At 40.9% G+C, this 22634-nt stretch overlaps 1 protein-coding gene across 1 annotated transcript in view; it reads right to left on the minus strand.

Annotated features, from left to right (window-relative positions):
* TTC39C (tetratricopeptide repeat domain 39C) overlaps positions 1-22634 on the minus strand; it is a 103169-nt gene that overhangs the window by 52012 nt on the left and 28523 nt on the right. Inside the window, exons 2-4 of the mRNA XM_004020472.6 lie at positions 7823-7871; positions 4708-4836; positions 1492-1606 (exon numbers count right to left, since the gene is read on the minus strand). Of these exons, the coding sequence (XP_004020521.3) occupies positions 1492-1606; positions 4708-4836; positions 7823-7871 (293 nt within the window). The remainder of the gene's footprint in view (positions 1-1491; positions 1607-4707; positions 4837-7822; positions 7872-22634) is intronic.

A 22634-nucleotide genomic window follows, 5' to 3' on the forward strand; every position in this document is an offset into this window, starting at 1 on the left:
TACACCTGTACTTTAGACACTTGGCTGTTCTGCAGCATCACCTCCAAGTAACAGTGCAGATTCCTTCCTCGGGTGGTATGGAAGAACCTGTCTCCCTCCCCAGCCTCCCTGCCTCTCCAGCACAAATGGTAAGCTGGTGAGTCCTGAGGCAACTCAGGAAGGAAAGAATACCTGCCCTCTAGCAGTCATCAGACCGCAGCCGCTCACTACAGGGAGCCCTGAGGAAGCTCAGGAGGTGAGAACAGGATACTGGCCCCAGATAGCTGAGGTACATATCAACAGAATGATTTCAGTGAGCCCAGACTCTTGTATCTTCCCATATACAGAAAAGCATTTAATCCCTTAACTTGGGTTATCTGGTTTCCTTTAATCAACAATCATTTTTTGATGTTCACACTACCTGCTCTTTGTTGCAAAACTTCTATATAACCTGACTCCTCCTTCAACTCCTTGGAGCAGTTTTCTCAGAATTACTTGAGACACTGTCTCCTCGGCTTGAAGGCCTAAAAATTCCTACTGAATAAAAGAGCTGTCTACTTTTAGGTTCTGAATTTTTTTTTAAGCCCACAAAGATAATTTCTAGAAAGTCCACATTTAGGAGGTCACAATAAAAGTTAAATCCTTTTTACTTGAGCCAAAGAAACATACCATCCTCAAGCATGAGATGGAGACAGAGAAGAAAGAAAAGGAAATTGGCTGCCAGTAGTCCAGATCAAGAAACGTGTATGTCATGACTTAGCAGCAACAAACCCTTCTTCACTTCGGGTTTGGAAGAAAATGCTTTTCTCATTGTGATTTATAGTTGATTTCCTTATTGAACACTCATTTTTTTTCAAGTAGACCCTAGCTTCCAAAGAGTGAGATATCTGCCGTCGGCAACAGAGATATAAAACCACATAAGAGGAAGAACTAGTATCAGAGTTAATCGTACAGTGAACTCTTGAGAGCCTCCATTCCAATCTACACCACTGAAGATATTAAAGCTACAAAATCCTTGTACAAAATTTGTCTTGGGCAAACTTAATAAGAATCAGTTTATACTCCTCATTAAGGGTTGTTAAAATGTTGGTCATTCAAGTATGTTAGGAAATCTTTAGTCCATGCTCAGGCTTTCAATAACAATTTTCTGAGAAACGAACTGGTTATATTTCACTTTCAAGGGTGATTATCGCAGCTTGATTCCCACCCACACACCAAAAAAAACCTGCCAATTTATCACTCTATCTAAGGCACAGGTAATATCTCTAAGTATGACAGACTAGCTGCAGACAAGAGGATGAAAATGATTTTGGAACTAAAACTATTCCACTAAATTCACCTTAAGCCCTCATGGTATCAATTTCTCAAGTAATAAACCAAAATCACACCCCAAACAGGTGCCACATGTTTTCAAAGACTGAAATACAAGGTGTTCTAAAAAAAAGTGTGGGGTATTACCAGTTGTGTCCACTGAATAGCAAAAACTGTTAAAAAAACAATGCTTTAGCATACCTGACAATTCTTGCTTTACAAACGAGAGCACAGCCAGGTAAACTTGACAGTCAGCTATGATTATCTGCCTCTGAAGCCGATCAACCATAGAGGGGGTAGATTTTCGGACATCAACCTGTTTGGTGGGAAGAAAGTACACACGGATAAATCACACCCAAGAACAACAACACTCTTTCCAAAAAAACTATTACTTTACTGGGCGGAATAACTTCACATAGGAAGTATGGAACAGTTGTCACTAAAATCCAAGACCAAATTTACACAACACTCTGAGCCTGGGAGTTCTAGCTTCCTCCATTAAGCCTAGCTTTATTTTGTTATCAACACAATGCTGTAACTCAAAGAGCCTTGTAACTAAAAGACAAATATTCTCAATAATAGAAACACTTCATGGGGAACATGAAAGCCCACACAAAACTTTAGTGTCTTACCATTTTCAAAACAATGTAAGTTAAAAAGTTATTACATTATGTAAGTTGTATATATATAAGTTAAAAACCTAGTTCAGTTCAGTTGCTCAGTCATGTCCGACTCTTTGCGACCCCATGAATCACAGCACGCCAGGCCTCCCTGTCTAGACAGTGTATTAAAAAGCAGAGACATCACTTTGCTGACAAAAGGTCCATCTAGCCAAAGCTACGGTTTTTCCAGGAGTCATGTACAGTGAAAGCAGGACCATAAAGAAGGCTTAGTGCCTAAGAATTGATGCTTTTGAACTGTGGTGTGGGAGAAGACTCTTGAGAGTCCCTTAGACTGCAAGGAGATCCAACCAGTGTATCCTAAAGGAGATCAGTCCTGGGTGTTCATTGGAAGGACTGATGCTGAAGCCGAGGTTCCAATACTTTAGCTACTTGATGCAAAGAGCCAACTGACTGGAAAAGACTCTAATGCTGGGAAAGGTTGAAGGCAACAAGAAAAAGGCACAGCAGAGGATGAGATAGTAGGATAACATCTCCAACTCAAATGAGTTGAATTTGAGTAAGCTCCCAGAGAGTGGAGGACGGAGGAGCCTGGCGTGCTACAGTCCATGGGCTCACAAAGAGTTGTGCATGACTTAGCAACTGAACAACAGGAACAAAAACAACAAAGTTATTTATTAAAAAAAAAATTACTAAAGGCATAAAACACCACCCCAGGTAAATAATGTGAAAAGCCACTTGACAGTCATCTGCCTTCAGGAAGGACCCATATTAGGGTTCATTCCTTTGGTGCATGCGACTGAGATGTGAGGGTTGGAACCTGATTATAACGTTAGTTGAGGAGAAAACACTCTCAATTAAAAATTAGCTTTGAATGAATCACAAACTGCACTTGAAATTTTAGTCGATACCCTCTAAAGATGACTACCTAAAACCCTATTTTTTAGTAAGATTTTGGTTTTATGAATGCTAAATGAAGAAAATTCACTCTGAAATAGAACAGTGCCTTCTTAACATAAGGTAAACTTGAACGAAACAGGTTAAATAGTTTTCATATGCTTTCAGGATGATATGAGAAATGACAGCCTTTTGCAAGCATGACAAAAGTATGCCGAGTATATGTGACAAAATGGCTGGCTTCTCTTTTTTCTAGATTAGTAGAATTCACCCATGGTCCCTGTTGTTCCTGGTCCTACTTCCAGCACCTATTACTTTGTTTGCTCAAGAAAACGTCAATCTATTGATGCCTCTGTTTTCTTTGCTTATAATAACATCTACTCTGCAGGGATGCTGGAAGGGCTAGTGAGATACTCTACCCCATGTGATAATGCTTTTTAAATTGCATTAGGACCCATTACTAATGTTGATTACTAACCTATGTGATGGGCATGGTACTAGATGCTCAGGACAGACACGTAAATAGGCTTACAGTCTAATGAAGGCACACTCATGACCATATAATGTAGCAAATGCTCTGAAGGATGAAGTATAGGGAACTATGGGAACCTGTAGGAGACACATGAACAGGACTTAGGACTAAGTATATGTGTCTTTGGAGAAAATGACATCGAGGAAGAACTAAAGAAGACAGGAACCAGGTCAAGAGGGATACAAAAATTCTACGGAGACGAAAAGTCAATGCCACATAAAGAAGTCTGGGTTTTAGTGTGATGGCAGTGGTCGGGGGGAGGGGGCAGGGACACTGAAAACGAAATCAGCAACATGTAATTTGCATCTCAGTGACTGTACTTTGGAAAACAAATTAGAGAACAGTAAGACTGGAGGCAGAAACGCCAGTGAGGGTTGTCTTAGGCAAGTGGAGACTGTTGGCTAGCCTAGGAAACTGGCAAGGAAAGGAGATGAACTCAGGACGTATTTAAGAAAGAGGCAACGAGACTTGGTCACTGACTGATATAGGGTTTGGAGAGAGAGGAATCGAGAACTCTGGCCCTTCTGCAGCCACAGGAAACGGTACTCTGGGCCCATCTATGGCTTCCTCATGGGAGACCCCAGAAGCCAGAGCAGAGGTGAAGCCACCTGGAGCGACGTAAGGGAGCAGAAAAGACAAGTGGCTCTTGCTGTCTGAAACTAACAGGCTGGTTTGTCAGCTAAACATGTGACACGTGTGAGACCCCTGGGTGCTCCAGAAACATCAGGGGTAGGAGGACACCTCTCTAAAGTCTAGCCCTTTTGCACTGAAAATTGAAAGAAAAAAAAGAGGACAAGTGGATTATGATGTCATTGTGACTATTTTATTACCCAAGACCGGGAAGGCCTGGGGAAAAGGAGGTAGTAGCTAAATTCCTGAATTATGCCAAAGTGCAAAACATGAAACACATATATGAAAGCGTCATGACAATCGTCCTGGCCACAGAGCCAACTGTGGAAGAAGATAATGTTAAGATACCAAGAGAATATGCACTGAAAAGTTCTAATGACTAAGGGGGATTCTATTGCTTTAAGAAACATGCTTTAGGAACTTCCCTGGTGGTCCAGTGCTTGGGACTTCACTTTCCAATGCAGGGGCTGTGGGTTCGATCCCTGGTTGGAGAGCTAGGATCCCACATGCCTTGGGACCAAGAAACCAAAGCATAAAGCTGAGGCAATGTTGTGGCAGAGTCAATGAAGACTTTTTAAATGGTCCACATTAAAAAAAGAAAGAAATATGCTTTACGTAATCAAAAGCTGTAAGACTCGCTCGGTGCTTCAGTCATATTCTAAACACCAAAAACCAAGTAAATGAAGAATGTTCTAAGTAAGAGGCACATAGTTCATAACCTAAAGACACAGTACTTACATTCTTCTTAATTTTATTCTTGATTGTTTCAATTACTCCAGCCTCTTCACTTTCACACAGCTTTTCTGTAGTTTTTAAGTCATCACACGCCAACTGCATTTTTTCTTCCTCAAATGTCATCATGGCATTCTTCCAAAGAAAGAAATAAGGAAAGAATGAATGAATCGCAAGTGTCTGAAAATTTAGGCCAATTTATCACAATACAACTCCGAACTAGGAGGGAGGGGGGGAAAGCCATCTAAATGACTTATTCCTAGCAAAAGAATCAGAATGCTACCACACACACTATTCATTGAAAAAAATATAATCTCAATATGAAGAACATTATCTCCACTACACCAGCATGAAAAAATACATGCTTAACACATGTCCTTGCAATTACTGTTCTACAAGGTTTTGTTATTAAACACAGTAACAAAAAGAATCATTGTATACAATTTCTGATTGGCCCACTTAATTCAGCGTCTAGAATAGAGACTTTCTACCCATGCATGGGATCCCTGGGTCCATCAAGCACAGCAAAAAATGCTAATGAAACATCAGCCAGCAGGTACTCTTTGAAAACTATCAGTCTTTTCAGGGACAGCAATTCCAATGGATTCATTTATAAAGAACTCATTTCTTATTGTTCCCAGTGAAAAATTCCCACTGACAGCTAGTTTCTGAGCACCCAATCCTGGTAGACTTTTTCAGGCCACATTGGGATAGAAATGATCACTTCTTTGCTGAAAACCTGCTACTTTCCCCCAGAAGAACTGAGATTTCTGAGATGAATGCGCTACTGGGGCAGAGACAGGACTCCAGGTTCTTGGAAGGACTTGATGAACTCACTGTGACTAGTTCTCCACCTCCATCACATGCAACCTGCCCACTCTGGTATCCTAGGCCTTCTCTGTATGACTCTAGACTACTTTTCCATTCCAACCAGACACTAGCCATCTTTGTGCAAGCCTCCCTCCCTGCTACAGGCTCCCTCCCCCACTCACCTCCTCCCACCCAGCAAGCCTTTTGCCAAGTCTCTCTAGCATCCTTCCTTGCTACACGGGTGGGTACCATTTATGACCCCCACCTGGTACCACTTTCCTTAAGATCTGGAACTATGCTGCAAACAGTAGGCCTTAAGAATTGTTAAAAAAGATTTGTTCTATTACCTGGTAATAAGAATAAAGAAGCCTGAATGAAAACCCATGTCACCAGAAGTTGGTCTGGTGCCTGTCACTGGTGCTGCAAGGCTGCATACAACACGCCCATTTGGTGAGTTTTTTCTGTCTGGAATCTAAATGCTTTCCCCACTTTACTTCTCTCAGTCTCTACTTAGGACTATTTTTTTTTTTTTTTTGCAGTTATATACAAGATACTTTCTTTAAAATTATGTTTGAAAGTAGTTTGTATGATAAGTATTTCTGAAAAACAAAAGCATTCAATTTTCTGCATTGCCCAATTTACTTTAAAACCTAACTGCAACCTATTCCCTCAATTCCTAAATACTAACATTCAAAAACACAGTAGTAACTGAGAAACTTTGTCTGCAAAATTGACTTGTCTTCCAGTCCACATTTATTCAATAGTTTTAAACTTTTGATAAATAATAATAAATAATAAACTTTTGATAAACTTAATAAAAGTTTAGTTTCAAACTTTCATTATCCAAAGTCTGACTATTTTAAACTCTAATGCATTTTTAATTTTTGGAAAGTGAAAGTGTCCTGTCCGACTCTTTGTGACCCCTTGGACTGTAACCTGCCAGGCTCCTCCATCCATGGGATTTTTCAGGCCAGAATACTGGAGTGGGTACCCGTTCCCTTCTCCAGGGGATCTTCCCAACTCAGGGATTGAACCCAGGTCTACTGCATTGCAGGTGGATTCTTTACCAGCTGAGCCACCAGGGAAGCCCTCTGATCTTTCAATTACATTTTTATTTTAAAAAGGACTTTGCTTGGAAAAAATATAATACTCTAGAAAACATAAGCATTTAATTTTTTAAATTAAGGAAGGATATTTCATAGAACTGGACATGGAACAACAGACTGGTTCCAAATAGGAAAAGGAGTACGTCAAGGTTGTATATTGTCACCTTGCTTGTTTAATTTATATGCAGAGTACATCATGAGAAACGCTGGGCTGGAAGAAGCACAAGCTGGAATCAAGATTGCCAGGAGAAATATCAATAACCTCAGATATGCAGATGACACCACCCTTATGGCAGAAAGTGAAGAGGAACTAAAAGCCTCTTGATGAAAGTGAAAGAGGAGAGTGAAAAAGTTGGCTGAAAGCTCAACATTCAGAAAACTAAGATCATGGCATCTGGTCCCATAACTCCATGGGAAATAGGTGGGGAAACAGGGGAAACAGTGGCAGACTTTATTTTTTGGGGCTCCAAAATCACTGCAGATCGTGACTGCAGCCATGAAATTAAAAGACGCTTACTCCTTGGAAGGAAAGTTATGACCAACCTAGATAGCATATTCAAAAGCAGAGACATTACTTTGCCAACAAAGGTCTGTCTAGTCAAGGCTATGGTTTTTCCTGTGGTCATGTATGGATGTGAGAGTTGGACTGTGAAGAAGGCTGAGGGCCGAAGAATTGATGCTTTTGAACTGTGGCGTGGGAGAAGACTCTTGAGAGTCCCCTAGACTGCAAGGAGATCCAACCAGTCTATTCTAAAGGAGCTCAGTCCTGGGTGTTATTTGGAAGGACTGATGCTAAAGCTGAAACTCCAGTACTTTGGCCACCTCATGCGGAGGTTGACTCATTGGAAAAGACTATGATGCTGGGAGGGATTGGGGGCAGGAGGAGAAGGGGACGACCGAGGATGAGATGGCTGGATGGCATCACGGACTCAATGGACGTGAATTTGAGTGAACTCTGGGAGTTGGTGATGGACAGGGAAGCCTGGCGTGCTGCGATTCATGGGGTCGCAAAGAGTTGGACACGACTGAGCGACTGAACTGAACTGAACTGATCTCATACGTGTTGGTGTATAGGCAAAAGTTATATTCCAGTTTTAAACTGCAATTTTCCACAAGAGTGTATCTATACAGCCAGTAACCATTAAAAGACAGACATTATGGTGTTTGCTTCCTTCCCACCACAACCTCTTCCCACATCAACTTACCAAAAAACTGACAAAGCTGGCTCCAAAACTCATTAACGGGCTATGATTTCTGTTAAGAAAACAAAGTAAAATTAAAATTACTTTCTTGTAAAAATTTTAAAAACATTTGATATACCAGGATCACTGCAGACTCCTAATAATTATTTAATGTAAGTTGTTAAGGTCTTCAAGTCAATTTAATTACCCCAAGAATAAAGTAAAAAAGGCAAGGAAGTTCACATATCTATCACTACAGAACCTCCCCCTCACCTGACTCTTCAAAGCAAGAACAAGGTCATATTATAATAGGTGTTGCTTTAGTAAATCAATCTGATATCTGGGAAAATGTGGCCAAAGGAAGATTATTAACATTTATTTTTTTAAATTTCTATAAATTTTAAAAACTGAAGTACAGTTGATTTACAATGTTTCAGGTACAGAGCAAAGTGATCCAGTTCTACATATATTTTCAGATTCTTTTCCACTGCAAGTTATCACAAGGCATTGAATATATCACAAGGCATTCCCTGTGCTCTACAGTAGATCCTTGTTATCTGTTTTATGTACAGCAATATGTACGGTAATCCCAAATTTGTAATTTACCCACCGCGCCCCCCCCCAATTCATTTTCCTCTTTGGTAACCATAAATTTGTTTCCTATGTCTGTGAGTCTATTTCTGTTTTGTAAATAAGCTCATTTGTATTGCTTTTTTAGATTTCACATACAAGTGATATCATTTGACATTAATATTTCCTTTTAAAATGCAAAACATGCTCAAAGGTTAGCACACATAAAATATTATTTTCAGAGTGGACCAAAAGGTTTTATAACTTAAGCCAAACTCACTTATCCCATGCAAAGAACTTTGAGAATGACTCATGGAGCCAGTCACCACCCTGCTATAAGACACAGTCATTATCCGATTTTATACATATGAAGCCAGATGAAACTAGTACCAATCCAATTTAAAGAATATAAGGATAAACGTTCTGCTTCAAATTCACAATTAGTACAAAAATCCAAATCTCTGTAAACGGCGCTAAAAAGGAAAGCAAATTGTAACAGCTTTCTTAAAAATAATGGTCCTGCTTTTGTTATTATGTAAATAATATATGCTTACTATAAACAAAGTCACAAACAATGTATTTAGTCAATCCCCTGTAGGAAATTTAGTCTATGTCTTATGTAACCATGTGTGTGTTTGGGGGTATGTATGGGAGGAAAAGTGTGCCATTTAGATGGATATATGTATGTGTACATACACATATACTCAGTGCTCAGAGGAACATCCCTGTACATGTATCTTTGCAGAGAGTCTAAACTTACTCTTGGAATAAACTGCTAGAGGTAGCATTGCTGGGTCAAATGGCAAGCACATCCATTTTCCTCTTGGACTGGGGGTGTATACTGAGGGCAAGGGTGAGGATCAGCAACTCTTATTTGAAATGTTAATCCTCTATCAACTTGGTAGCTACTCCAACTCTAAGGTGACGAATAGCCTATCCACCCCCGCATCACAGGTACTTAGATCTACAAGAATTAGGAAGGTCTAGTGACGGGTGAAGAATCCCACACCAGCGCTCACAGCCATGAACCAGCTCTAACACACCTCCCGAGCACGCAGGGCAGGCTCCGTCCTCCCAACTCTGCACCAGCCAGGTCAGAGGTCAGTTTTCCACTCCACGGCTCTCCCTTAACCTGTCATGACAGACTCCCATCTCGCAGTATTATAATCTGGATTGTGTAATCAGGGTCCTCTCCAGAATGCTATTTTCTGCCTTGTCCCCCTCATCGTCATGCCTTACACACAGCGGGCAACCAACAAAGACAAATCAGTGATGGAACGCAAGAGCTCCGCCTTTCAGAAACAGACACACTTCAATCAATCGCTGAGCAGCCCGGCTTCCTCCATCCTTGCCCGCTCCCTGCTCACACATCAGCCACTGTCCATGAGAGAAACGAAAGAAGCTAATCAAGAGCCTAGTGTTGCTACATTTGCTTCTTGTTCTGGACTAAAATTAGGTTTCTGGGAGCCGAGGCTATTAATGATTCATGGTGCCCTAGCCAAGCCCTTAGTACTTCACATACCCTCTTCTCATTTAAGTGACAAATCAGCCCAAGAGAAACATTTTTCCCTCCTTGAGGTACTGTCTCCATAAACCCCAGGCCACCGAGGTGCATTAGCCACTTGGTAATGAACTGATGGAGAAGCAGGAATCTTCCTGCTGCCCTTAGCCTGGTGCTGTAAGCACTTCATCTAACAAGAGTCCCTTGTTCCATTGACCTGATCCGGGTGATCATGTATTAATCGAGCTCCTCTAAATCAACCTTGACCCCCACATGTGTTTCTACATGAACTGATTAAACTTGGAGATTTGGAAATGTTCTCAAAGCGTGCAAGAATCATCAACACCAATGCTGGTGGCAAAGAAGGAAAGATGCTAGTTTCTGCAACAACAATAAAAAAGTGTAAGGAGGAGAAAACTGCAAGGGAGCTTGTAAAATACATATAAAACAACTGGGACATAAGAGACATATAAAACAACAAATACAAATATGTGTGTGTGCTTAGTCGTGTCCAACTCCTTGCGACCCCATGGACCATAGCCCACCAGGCTCTTCTGTCCATGGAATTTTCCAGGCAAGAATACTGGAATGGGTTGCCATTTCCTGTTCCAAGGAATCTTCCTGACCCAGGGATAGAACTCACATCTTTTTCACCTCTATCCACACATACACTAGCAACAATTACAAAACGAAACCTAAAATATTATCAATCACAATAGCACCAGAATATTAATAGTTAAGGATAACTCTACCCAAGATGCACAACGCTGCTATGCCAAAAACTCACAACAATAAAGAAAATGAGAAAGTCAACATTTTGCAACAGTGGCACTCTTAACATTTGGGGCCAGATAATTTTGTCGGGGAGGTGCTGTCCTATGCGTTGTAGAATGCTGAGCAGCGTCTCTGTCCTCTACCTACAAGACGACAGGAGTACAAGCTACTGCCTCCCTCTACACACACTGCTCCCAAAGGCTGTGACAACCAGAATGTCTCCAGATTGCCAAATGTAGTATCTGGACAAAATCAACCCTAGTTGTGAAACACTGATGTAAATAAAGAGACATCCAATTCTCAGGGATTGGAAGACTCATAATTGCTGACATAGTACCTTCTCCAGAGAAGGCAATGGCACCCCACTCCAATACTCTTGCTTGGAAAATCCCATGGATGGAGGAGTCTGGTGGGCTGCAGTCCATGGGGTCGCTAAGAGTCAGACACGATTGTGTGACTTCACTTTCACTTTTCACTTTCATGCACTGGAGAAGGAAATGGCAACCCACTCCAGTGTTCTTGCGTGGAGAATCCCAGGGATGGGGGAGCCTGGTGGGCTGCCGTCTATGGGGTCACACAGAGTCAGACATGACTGAAGCGACTTAGCAGCAACAGCAGCAGCAATTACCTTCTCTTAAACTGAACTGTGGCTCCAATACAATCTCAAGCAAAATCCCAGGGGAGGGTGTGTTGAAAAGTTGATTCTAGAATCTACATGGAGATAAAAAGTGCTCCATAACTAAACTAAAAATATACATGGAAAAGCAAAATACTTAGAAGGGCCAAATCAAATTTGCAAGACCAACAAAGCTGTAGATTTACATTACTTAATAACATAACTGAATTAAAATTAAGAATTTCTGGTCACTCACAGGAGACTGAAAATGGCAAATACACATATTCAACAAACAGCTCATCTTGAGACCACATAAAGAACATCCATGAACTAGTTAAAAAAAAAAATGACTGGCAACCCAGTTGAAGAAAATGGGGGGGAGGCAAAAGTCTTGGACAGGCACTTCATGAGAGGATATCCAAAAGTTAATACATATATTAAAAAGTGTTGAAAAGCACTCATTATCAGAGAAACACAAATTAAAATCAAAATGAGATACCACTATATGCTCATCAGACTGGCCACACTTATAAGGACTGGTAATAACACCATGTGTTAGTGAGATGTGGAGTCTCTGGACTCTAAGACACTGCCTAGCAGTATTTACTACAGCAATATGCCCACTCTACTAAAGCCCCATCCACATTTCCTCCCCTCATCCCACCCACATTTCTGATCTACTAATTACACGTCTGTCTATGACTAAGTTGACTCCTAAGTATACACGTACGACAGAATTGCATTATTATGCCTCCAAAAGACATGTATGGTTTTTTAATAGTATTATTCTTAGCAGCCTCAAACTGGAAACAATTCAAATGCCCATGAACAGTAGAATGGATCAAATAATCGCAGCAGTGGACGAAATAGTCCACAGCTGTGAAAACAACAAACTACTGCTAAAGGTAAAAACATGAATTAATCTCACGGATGCAGAGTGAAGGAAGTCGGATATAGAGTATATACTGAATGATTCCACTTACATGAAGTTCGAAATCACTATTCTGACCACTAATGATGACAGACTGCACAACAGTGGTACCTTTGAGGGGGTAGTGACTGAGAAAGAGCCCAAGGAAGGATGCTGTGATGTTAGAAATATCTTTTATCTGGATGTAAGTAGTTGACACTGTGATATTTACATATTCTTTACTATATGGAAAGTTTTTCCTTATGAAAAAGAGAAAATTCAAAAAACAAATCAGATAAATGATCACTGATATGTATTTGATGCTATTAGTGAATCAGTATTAAGTTTTTAGGTATGAAAATGGTATTACTCCTACATTTTAAGGACTTTTAAAGAGATGAATATGAAAGCATTTACAGATGAAATGATGGCTGAGATTCGTTTCAAAAATAATTTGAGGTAGGAGAATTAAAAGTCAGCAGAAGTGTACATAAAACATGATTTCCCATGACTTGATTAATGCTGCCTGATTGGAACATGGGTATGGATTAAACTATTTTATATACTTTGGAAGCTATAAGCTATTATTTAAAATAAAAACTTTAAAAAAGCATAAAAACACTCCCCAAAGGTGATGTCTTTTGGAATTCTTTGATGAGAAGGATTCTAATAATCACTGTCATAGTTTGCTTTTTGAGTATGAACCATCAGTAATAAAATGACTTAAAATTTTCTGTCTGAAGCCTCTCCCAAAGGTGGGAAAACTGTTAAAAACACAAAGATGCAGTGGATATTCTGTTTCTAAATTTATGAACATTGCCATGGGAATTTAAAAACAACAAAGTTTCTCTAACAGATTAAAAATTGGACTGATGAAGACTGTTTCTTAAAATATAGTGGGAGGTAACATACATATTTGATTCTCAAAGGAATATCCTTCCATTAAGTAATTATAACTAACCGCATGTGCTTTTTCAAATGTAATTTTATCCCCTAAACATGGTGGCAAATGGCAAGAGTTAAGACTGATTTTTCTGAAAATGTCCTGTATTCATATAATGTTACATTCTTAGAATCTCCAAAATGACTTTTCTCCCCTTCAAATGAGTGGGGAGGCTGGACTTGGTGTATTACCAAGGAAATCTGGGGCCATCTGAACTTCATCAGCCCATGGCAGTCACCTTCAAACCTGAAGACTGAAGAAATAGTCACCTAAACTCAACCCCCTACACGGACTGCTCCTAAAAGGCCTGTGCCTTTTCTGTGACCCATGCTGTTTTCAAGATTACAGTCCAGAGGATAATAGGGGTCAAGAATCACCCATCGAGGCATCATTAAGTGCTTCTCTAGAAGCCTCAAACCATCCTTCAGAGACACAATGTTTGCTAACAGGACCTGTGATAGCCTCTGTGTATTTTCAAATACGGGCTTTAAGGAGACGAAACTGATTCAGCATTTCACTTGTCTTTCTACAAGTAAAGTAAGATAATGCCAACAGAAGAAAAAAAGCTAAGTCCATGAAGTCATTCACTGCAACATTATCCAGAATAAGAAAAACCTGGGTGGGAAAAAGAACTGTATGTATAGAGAAAAAGCTTCGTGACACTGGATTTGGCAATGATTTCTGTGCCAAGAGACACAATCAACAAAGTGAAAAGGTAACGTATGGAATGGCAGAAAATATTTGCAAATCCCACCTGACAAAGGGTTAACGTCCAGACTAAATAAAGAACTTCTACAACTCAACAAAAATAGCGAACAACCTGATTAAAAAGCAAGTAAGGGACATGAATCGATATTTCTCCAAAAATGATATACAAGTGACTAATAGCACACGAGAAGATGTTCAACACCACTAATCATTAGGGAAATCCCAATCAAAGCCACGACAAGATACCACATCACACCCATTAAAATGGACACCATCAAAACAGCAGAAAATATACTGATACAAGTGTTGACAAGGATATGGAGAAATGAAAACCACTGTGCCCTGTGAGTGGCGATGTAAAATGATGCAGCCACCATAGAAATCAGTATCATGGCTCCACACACATAAAAAAATCAAAATAGAATTACCACGTGACCCAACAATTTCACACGGGAATGCACTCAAAAGAACGGAAACCAGGAACTCAAATAGATTTTTGCATGCCCATACTCTAGCAGCATTATTCACCGATAACCAAAGGTGGAAGCAACCTGAGTGTCCACTGAGGGACAGATGAACAAAACATGGTGGGTATAAACAATGAAATACTATTTGACCTTAAAAAGAAGTTAATTCGGACACATGCTGCAATATGAATGAGCCTTCAGGACACTATGCTAATCGAAATAAACCAGTTATGAAAAGTACTGTATGATTTCACATGAGATACCTAGAGCAGTCAAATTTAGAGACAGGAAGTAGAAGGGCGGTTGCTAAGGCCTGGGGGTTGGAGAGCATGAGCTGTTGTTGTTTAAGGGATATGAAGTTTCAGTTTTGCAAGATGAAAAGAGTTCTAGAGATGGGCTGCACACCGACGTGAATGTACTTAAATACACTTAATTGTACTCCTAACAATGGTTAAAGATGGTAAACTTTATGTTATTTACCACGTTATTTATTTTACCACAACTAAAAATTTTCTGAAAATGGAAAGAAGTCTACAATAGAAAAGATGAGTCATGAAATAACCAGATGGAATATTATCACCTAGAAAAATGCCTGACAGAATTTAACATGAACAAAAGTTCTGTGTACATTATGTTCCAGTATGTATAAACAGTGAAAAAAAAAAAAAAGAATACTGGTTGTGGGGGAGGGGCAATAAGATTAAAGGTGATTCTGTACATGATTAATGTGTGTACCTGCGGGAATAAACAGTCACAACTAAAGATGCTCTGATCACCATGTGCGTCTCAGTAATGTCACTGCAGACTTTCTATACTTAGACACCTTTTAGAGAGAAAAGTGCATCATTTAAGTCAATTTAGTTGTTCTAAGTACTCCCTGTGTTTCAGTTGTTGCTTTGATACAATTTCTTAACAGAATATATATATATATATATATATATATTATCCAGTCAATCAAACAGAATAATGGGACGATTCAACAGCAAAACAGCCCAAACCTGCTTACATGCTGCTGCTGCTGCTAAATCGCTTCAGTCACGCCAGACTCTGTGCGACCCCATAGACGGGGGCCCACTGTCTCTGGGATTCTCCAGGCAAGAACAGTGAAGTGGGTTGCCATTTCCTTCTCCAATGCATGAAAGTGAAAAGCAAAAGTGAAGTTGCTCAGTCGTGCCCGACTCTTAGCAACCCCATGGACTGCAGCCTACCAGGCTCCTCTGTCCATGGGATTTTCCAGGCAAGAGTACTGGAGCGGGGTGCCATTGCCTTCTCCGAACCTGCTAACATCGGAGTGAGTTATTCGCTTAGTGACTAGCTGTGCCCAGCTGTAGCCCAGGGCACTGTTAACAAAAGGCTGATAGAGAAATGCACCTCACCACAAAGGAAAGAGAGAAGTTTATATGAGGGGACTCCCCAAGAGTTGGATTGTTTTCCAAAAATAAATGCAAATGACTTGGGTATTGCTTTTCATATTAGCTACTTAAGCAGCGTAAGATCTTAAATGCATCCCTTTCAAAATAAAGAAAGGAGACTGAAGAATTGATGCTTTTGAACTGTGGTGCTAGAGAAAACTCTTGAGAATCCCTTGGACTGCAAGGAGATCAAATCAGTCAGTCCTAAAGGAAATCAACCCTGAAAATTCATCGGAAGGACTGATGCTGAAGCTGAAGCTCCAAGACTCTGGCCACCTGATGCAAAGAGCCGACTCATTGGAAAAGACCCTGATTCTGGGAAAGACTGAGGGCAGGAGGAGAAGGGAGTAGCAGAGGATGAGATGGTTGGATGGCATCACTGACTCAATGCATATGAGTTTGAGCAAACTCTGGGAGATAGTGGAGGACAGGGAAACCTGGTGTGCTGCAGTCCGTGGGGTCGCATAGAGTCGGACACAACTTAGCAACTGAACAACAACAAAGATATCAAATAGAAACACAACTTTTTGCCATTTGAATGAATTATCTCATTTTTTTAATTTTTAATACTGAAATCTTCCATCTAGCTAACTCCTCCCTACAACTTGTAAGAAAAATAATCAGTAAAAAGCTCAATAGGAAGGAGTTTAATGGAAGCTGAGTTAAAATCTAAAGCATACTGAAGTCCGTATTAACTGGATTAAGTCTTGAAACGTTTCGATTTCTGGGGATGCCAACAACTTGAATGCAGACTTCACTTAATTTGGACTTGTGGGCCCCTAAGTGATTGGCTCAATTTTCACTGCCCTGTGTTTCAAGTTCTCTAACTTTGAGTACACTGTGAGCACAACAGCTAAGATGAACTTGATTCTTCTGCAATCAATTATGTTTCCCAAATATACTGATCTTACATTTTTTTTAAACCCTACTCAGACATGGGAAATTCTCCCAGTGAGTTACTTGGAGGTTTCAACCCTAATTCGAGGATGTGGCAGCAATAATACAGACTGGGATATCTAACCTTCCTGAGTCAAAGATATGAAACTGTCCTCACTGACTAAAGACACTGAAAGTTTTCTCTGTTCTCATATCATGAAAGCGAGGAAGAACAGCGACGTTCTCAGCAACTCACTCACCACCATGCAGTCAACAAACATGGCTAAACAGAGCATGTGCTGGGTGCAGAAGAGGGCTCTCAGAAGGAAGCAAGGAAAATCTCTAGAGCACAGGTCTAGCAAGAAAAGTACCCTATTCCCTCAGATGGTGACCAAGGAAAACAGAATGTGAAAGGATTTTTCTTGACATGATTTGCAATAGATAAGGATATTTTTCAAAAGGAAAGTCTGATTATTCTGAAAGCACCTCAGTTAAAAGGTACATGCTTCCTTTACATGTGATATACAGCATCCCTAGGTCTCACATAGGATCAGAGTGCATCAGTGGAATATTTCCCTTTGAAACTTTTTACAAGCTGGAATATAAAATTCATGATCTGGTTTTTCTAGAAAGAAATCGCCTTCATAGGAATCCCAGTGGATCTATCCCATTCACTAAGTATCATCCCCCTGACAGATCTGAGAATTAGGAAGCCGGTCCACAGACCCCATTGCTCCACTTCTTCTAATTCTCCCTGATAAATTTCCAATTTTAAAGTAGCTTCCCATAGCATGCAACCACCTCTGAGCTTGCGCAGTGAAGGACTGAAGTGTCAAGTTTATCCAAGCCAAATGATAAGGAGAGTGATTAAGAAACCAGGCCCAGGACTTCCCTAGTGGTTAAAAACCCACCTGCCAACGCAGGAGACATGGTTCAAATCCTGGCCCAGGAAGATCCCACATGCCGCGGGGCAACTGAGCCTGTGTGTGCGCCACGACTACTGAAGCTCACATGCCCTAGAGCCCGTGCTCTGCAACAAGAGAAGCCTTTGCAGTGAAACCTGCACACCACAATGAAGAGAAGCCCCCTGCACACCGCAACTAGAGAAAGGCCAAGCGCAGTCAAAAACAAAATAAAATTAAAAAAAAAAAAAAAGAAATCAGGTCCAACAAAAGCCAACAATCTACTACCAGAGTCAAAGAAACAAGCGAGGGTTTTCCAGGCTGCTCTTCATTTTCATCAACAGTTATTTAGGTGAAAACTATACATTAACTTAAAAAAACAAACAGATGTTTAATTTTAAAATCATATATGCAGGTCATAAAATTCTATAATTTAAAACTAAATGAAAAATGACCTCTTTTATACACAGTGTTAGAGGAAAAACACTAATAAGCTTTGGGTCATTCTTCCATACAAACTATATTTCTTAATACCAAGTATACAGTATATTGCACTGTGCACCAGAGACACAAAGATAAACACGAAGGCTCATGCCTCTTAATGGAGCCCACACAGTCCAGTTTGGCTGCTAGAAATATTCAAAGAACAAATGGTGACAGAAAGCGAGTGGACAGTTCATTTTACTCAAAGTCATCCTTTGTCATCATCCTTTTCAAAGATGAATGAGGCGTCCTTGAATATCACATTTGATGAAATCTAGCAGAGGCTACTTGCCAACTCTGTCGCTTTCTCTAGCGTTTAAGAGGATATATTAATAAGACTAATTGCATCTCTGCATTTTAAGTCTCTGCAGAGTACTTACCATTTTATATTTATCCCATTAGTCACTCATTTGTTTGAATAAGTGAAAGCTCCCCAAGGTTGGAAGCCCATCTTCACCAAGTGCCATTGTGTTGAGCTTATAGGACAGAACCTAGCAGATCACCAGCCCTAATCCACTGCTGTCTAATAAACCCACCACCCATCTCCCGAAAAGTCCACGCTTCATGCCACTTCATCTGATGGGCCTTCCTCCACAGGTTCTAACAAATTCCCAGAAATGGGACTTTTATCAACTCGAGCCCATAAAAACTCTACTCTAAAAAAAAATAAACACGCCTGTTTTCTTGATCAGAAGACAGCAGTGGAGGATTCCACAGAAAGGTCTACTCTTTCAGATACAATTCATAGTGCGATCCTTGGGTGACGTTTTAGCTAAAGGATAGCCTGTTTCTAAAAACACGGATCCTCGCAATCAGTCATTCAGCTGATGACTTGATTTATGAGCATTTGGATCAGGTCTGATCATCTGTTCAGACTTGTGTTTATCGTCTGCCCACTCTTCTTAGGGATTTGGGGGTCGTTAGTGCTCCCTCAGCCGGCCCCAGGGGCTCCCCGCTCAGATCCAGGAAGGCCGCCAGTTCCCAGGGAGCCATGTGCTCAGCAATGTTTGCACTCACAGCCACTAGGGTGGCTGACCGTTTACTTTTGTTACATCAACTGCTTGTGATGTGGCCTTGCATCTTATCAGAAAATGACCTTGCAATTCACTGCCTGGTGCCAAGAAACCATGAAAGACTCTCACTGGACTGAGAGTGAAGTGAGGCCATCAGCTTGCAGTAGGGCATGGGAGGATTTCTGGGGGCGAGACTCTGGGGCTCCTCCCCACACAGGGGCAGCAGCAGAGAGTCTGTCTCTCCCTACAGCTTGAAGTAATTATCTACAGGTAGAGAGAACGAATGAGCCTCTCTACACAGCGCTGAGAAAATAACTGGGCCCTTGAACCTGACTTCCTTCAGACAAGAGTCCCAGGAAAATCTCCTAGGCACAACTGTCCCAGTGGATGCATTTCTAGGATGAATAACGCATCCCCGTGCATATGGCAAGACACCCCTCACAGCCACTACAGTAATTTAAAATACGGACTGGTTCTACAATTATGTGGCAAAACACAGGACTTCACTTTTTAGGCTTGCCTCTGGTATCCTACGAAGACGAGCTAGTAGATTCAGGGGTGTATATCTTAGACTTGGGATGAAGGGAGATTTGGGGACCAATTACAGAAGAGACTTCCCTGGTGGCTCAGACGGTAAAGCATCTGTCTACAATGCAGGAGACCTGGGTTCGATCCCTGGGTCGGGAAGATCCCCTGGAGAAGGAAATGGCAATCCACTCCAGTACTCTTGCCTGGAAAATCCCATGGACAGAGGAGCCAGGTAGGCTACAGTCCATGGAGTCGCAAAGAGTCAGACACGACTGAGCAACTTCACACTTTACAGAAGAGAAATGGTCAGCAGGATGCAAGACACAGAGTGCCTGGCTGGTTGGGGAGCTGGCAGCCTGGAGAACTGAGGGCCACCCTCCCAGTATCCCCAGCACCCAGCCAGTGAGGCCTGTGAGGAGAGAGATGAGGAATGACCCTGAAAGCGAAGGGAGAGCCAGGGAGAACAGTGTGGCCCCAAGTTCCCATCTTTCAACTTCCAAATTATTTCCTGAGTTAGAATTCACTGGTGTAATGAACGCTTAGTCACGTCCGCCCCTTTGCGACCCCACGGACTGTAGCCCACCTGGCTCCTCTGCCCATGGAATTCTCCAGGCAAGAATACTGGAATGGGTTGCTATTTCCTTCTCCAGGGAATCTTCCCACCCCAGGGACTGACCCCATGTCTCTTATGCCTGTTCCATTGGTGGGCAGATTTACCACTGCGCCCCCTGGGAAGCCTGAATTCACTAAAAAGGTCTAATGAATAAGACAGACTATTGAGCATGGTGATATTTAGAAGGGAAAACATCTACACAAAAAGCGTTTGAGAGAAAAGCAGGGAAACTTTTAAACTGTTTGCACTCCCCCCTCCCCCGCCCAGTTTTCACTTTAACCCATAAAATTTCCAAATCAAGATAAACTGTGAGAAGGGACCATCGCGCTCTGTTGCCTTGGGCTTTCGCACACAGGGTTCCCTGACCTTCCCTTTCCTCACTGGCCCCTGTTCATCCTCCAGGCCGTGGTCCAGAAGGTGCTGTCTCCAGGCCACCCTTCCTGGTCCCTCTGGTCAGGCTAGTGCCCTTCTCTGGGCTGTCCCTGCTTCCTTAGCCTTTGCCCTTCAGAATGCTACTCACACACTAGTGCATCTTTTCCCACCAAATGGTGCCCAACCTGGGCTGCCATCTAGAATGCCATTCATCCACTGAATAAACGAGGGAAGCAGTGCAAACAAGCAAAGGAATAACTAAAAGAAAGCAGAGAAAGTGATATCTGCATGTTGAGTTATGTCAAGGGTATATTGTATATTTCCTTTCATGTTGCCAACCTATTCTGCTAAGTGGGAGAAATTCATTACACAGTGGCTGGCTTAGGGAAGGTAAAATGTAAGTGTTTATCGAATAAGGGCAACAAATAAGGGATTGGTCTACATAAAGAAAAGCATCTTTCTCATACTTAAGCTACTCCTGACAACAGGGTGCATTCTTACATTTCTTGTTGTAGTTTAGTCGCTAAGACGTGTCAGACTCTTTGCGACCCCATGGACTGCAGCACGCCAGACTTCCCTGTCCTTCCCTATCTCCCAGAGTTTGCTCAAATTCACGTCCATTGAGTGGATGATGCTATCTCTAGTCTCTAGAATAGACAAGATACTTAAAAGTGATTTCTTGCCTTCCTTGTTCACTCACCCTACAAGCCTATTTCTTAAATTATTCACCTCTAAGAGTCTAAAAAATATTTATGGTGATATTATAAAGGCAGATTCTGAAAGTAAAACTGCTTTATTATGTAATTATAAATTTTCTCTCGAGTTGGCAAACATCTTAGAACTTCACAATCACGCACTGGTACGTTCATTTTATAACTGCATTTAATTTTTAACAATCTGAAATTTAAATAATCACTGTGGTTTTTACTAAGAGTATAGTCTACAATAGGAAATAACTAATCTTTTTTTAACCTACATTTTTACAGTCAGCCCAAACCCCAAAAGAACTTCCTGCTTTGAGCAGCCCACTGAAGATAAAACCAAATTCAAAACAGCAGTCACTGATACATCCCATGAAAGCAGTATCTTACATTTCTGTGATGATTTTTTAATAAACAGAATTACAGTACACAGAAGGCAACAGTTACTCAAATGTGTGCATGCTTAGTCGTGTCCGACTCTTTGTGATCCCAGGGACTGTAGCCTGCCAGGCTCCTCTGTCCATGGGATTCTCCAGGCAAGAATACTGGAGTGGGTTGCCATGCCCTCTTCCACAGGATCTTCCCAATCCAGGGATCGAACCCACATCTCCTGCATTACAGGTGGATTCGTTACCTCTGACCCACCAGGGAAGCCCATTTACTCAAATGAAGTTACACTAAAACCGCCGCTCCAGAATAGATATAGAAAAAGACTACCTCTTTTAACCAAAACTTCACATGGAATTCAGATGTTTAGCCCATCATTCTTTTTAAATCAACAAGTAATTCAAATCAAAATGACAGAGCCCTTAGATTTCCCACTCATCCCGGCCGGACTGCCTTCAGGCTGTGTGCAGCTTTGCATAAATGAAAAAGGGCAGCCTGTAAAAAGAGCTCATTTGTTTACGGAAGTAAGAATAGGGCACTTAATTAAATTTAACAAAATCAATTCACTCTCAAAAGCCCTTAACTACTCACGCAACTATGTCTTAACAGCTTACGAAGTATATCAAAACTCCAAACCTTCATAACATTTTAGAAAGCACATGTATTTGTTTTCCAAATTCACTGGTTTGTTAGTCTCACACAAATTATTAAACTATAATGCTGTATTTTTATTTCTATTCTAGTAAAGGCTCTATCAGACCACAAAATCATATAAAAAGTAACAGATTAAATCTGTCTACAAGAAATTCTGTTCAATATCAGAATGAAAACATTTTTTTTGCCAAATTAAAAATGCTGTGCTAATATCTGGGAAACCTCAGATAAAAACAAACAGGCGTAAGAGACTACTACAAACAACTATATGCTAATAAAATGGACAACCTGGAAGAAATGGACAAATTCTTAGAAAGGTACAATCTCCCAAGACTGAACCAAGAACAAATATAAAATATGAACAGACAACCACAAGTACTGAAATTGAAACTGTGATTTAAAAATA

This window comes from Ovis aries, chromosome 23 (genome assembly GCF_016772045.2).
Source record: "Ovis aries strain OAR_USU_Benz2616 breed Rambouillet chromosome 23, ARS-UI_Ramb_v3.0, whole genome shotgun sequence".
In the NCBI taxonomy this organism is placed as follows: Eukaryota; Metazoa; Chordata; class Mammalia; order Artiodactyla; family Bovidae; genus Ovis; species Ovis aries.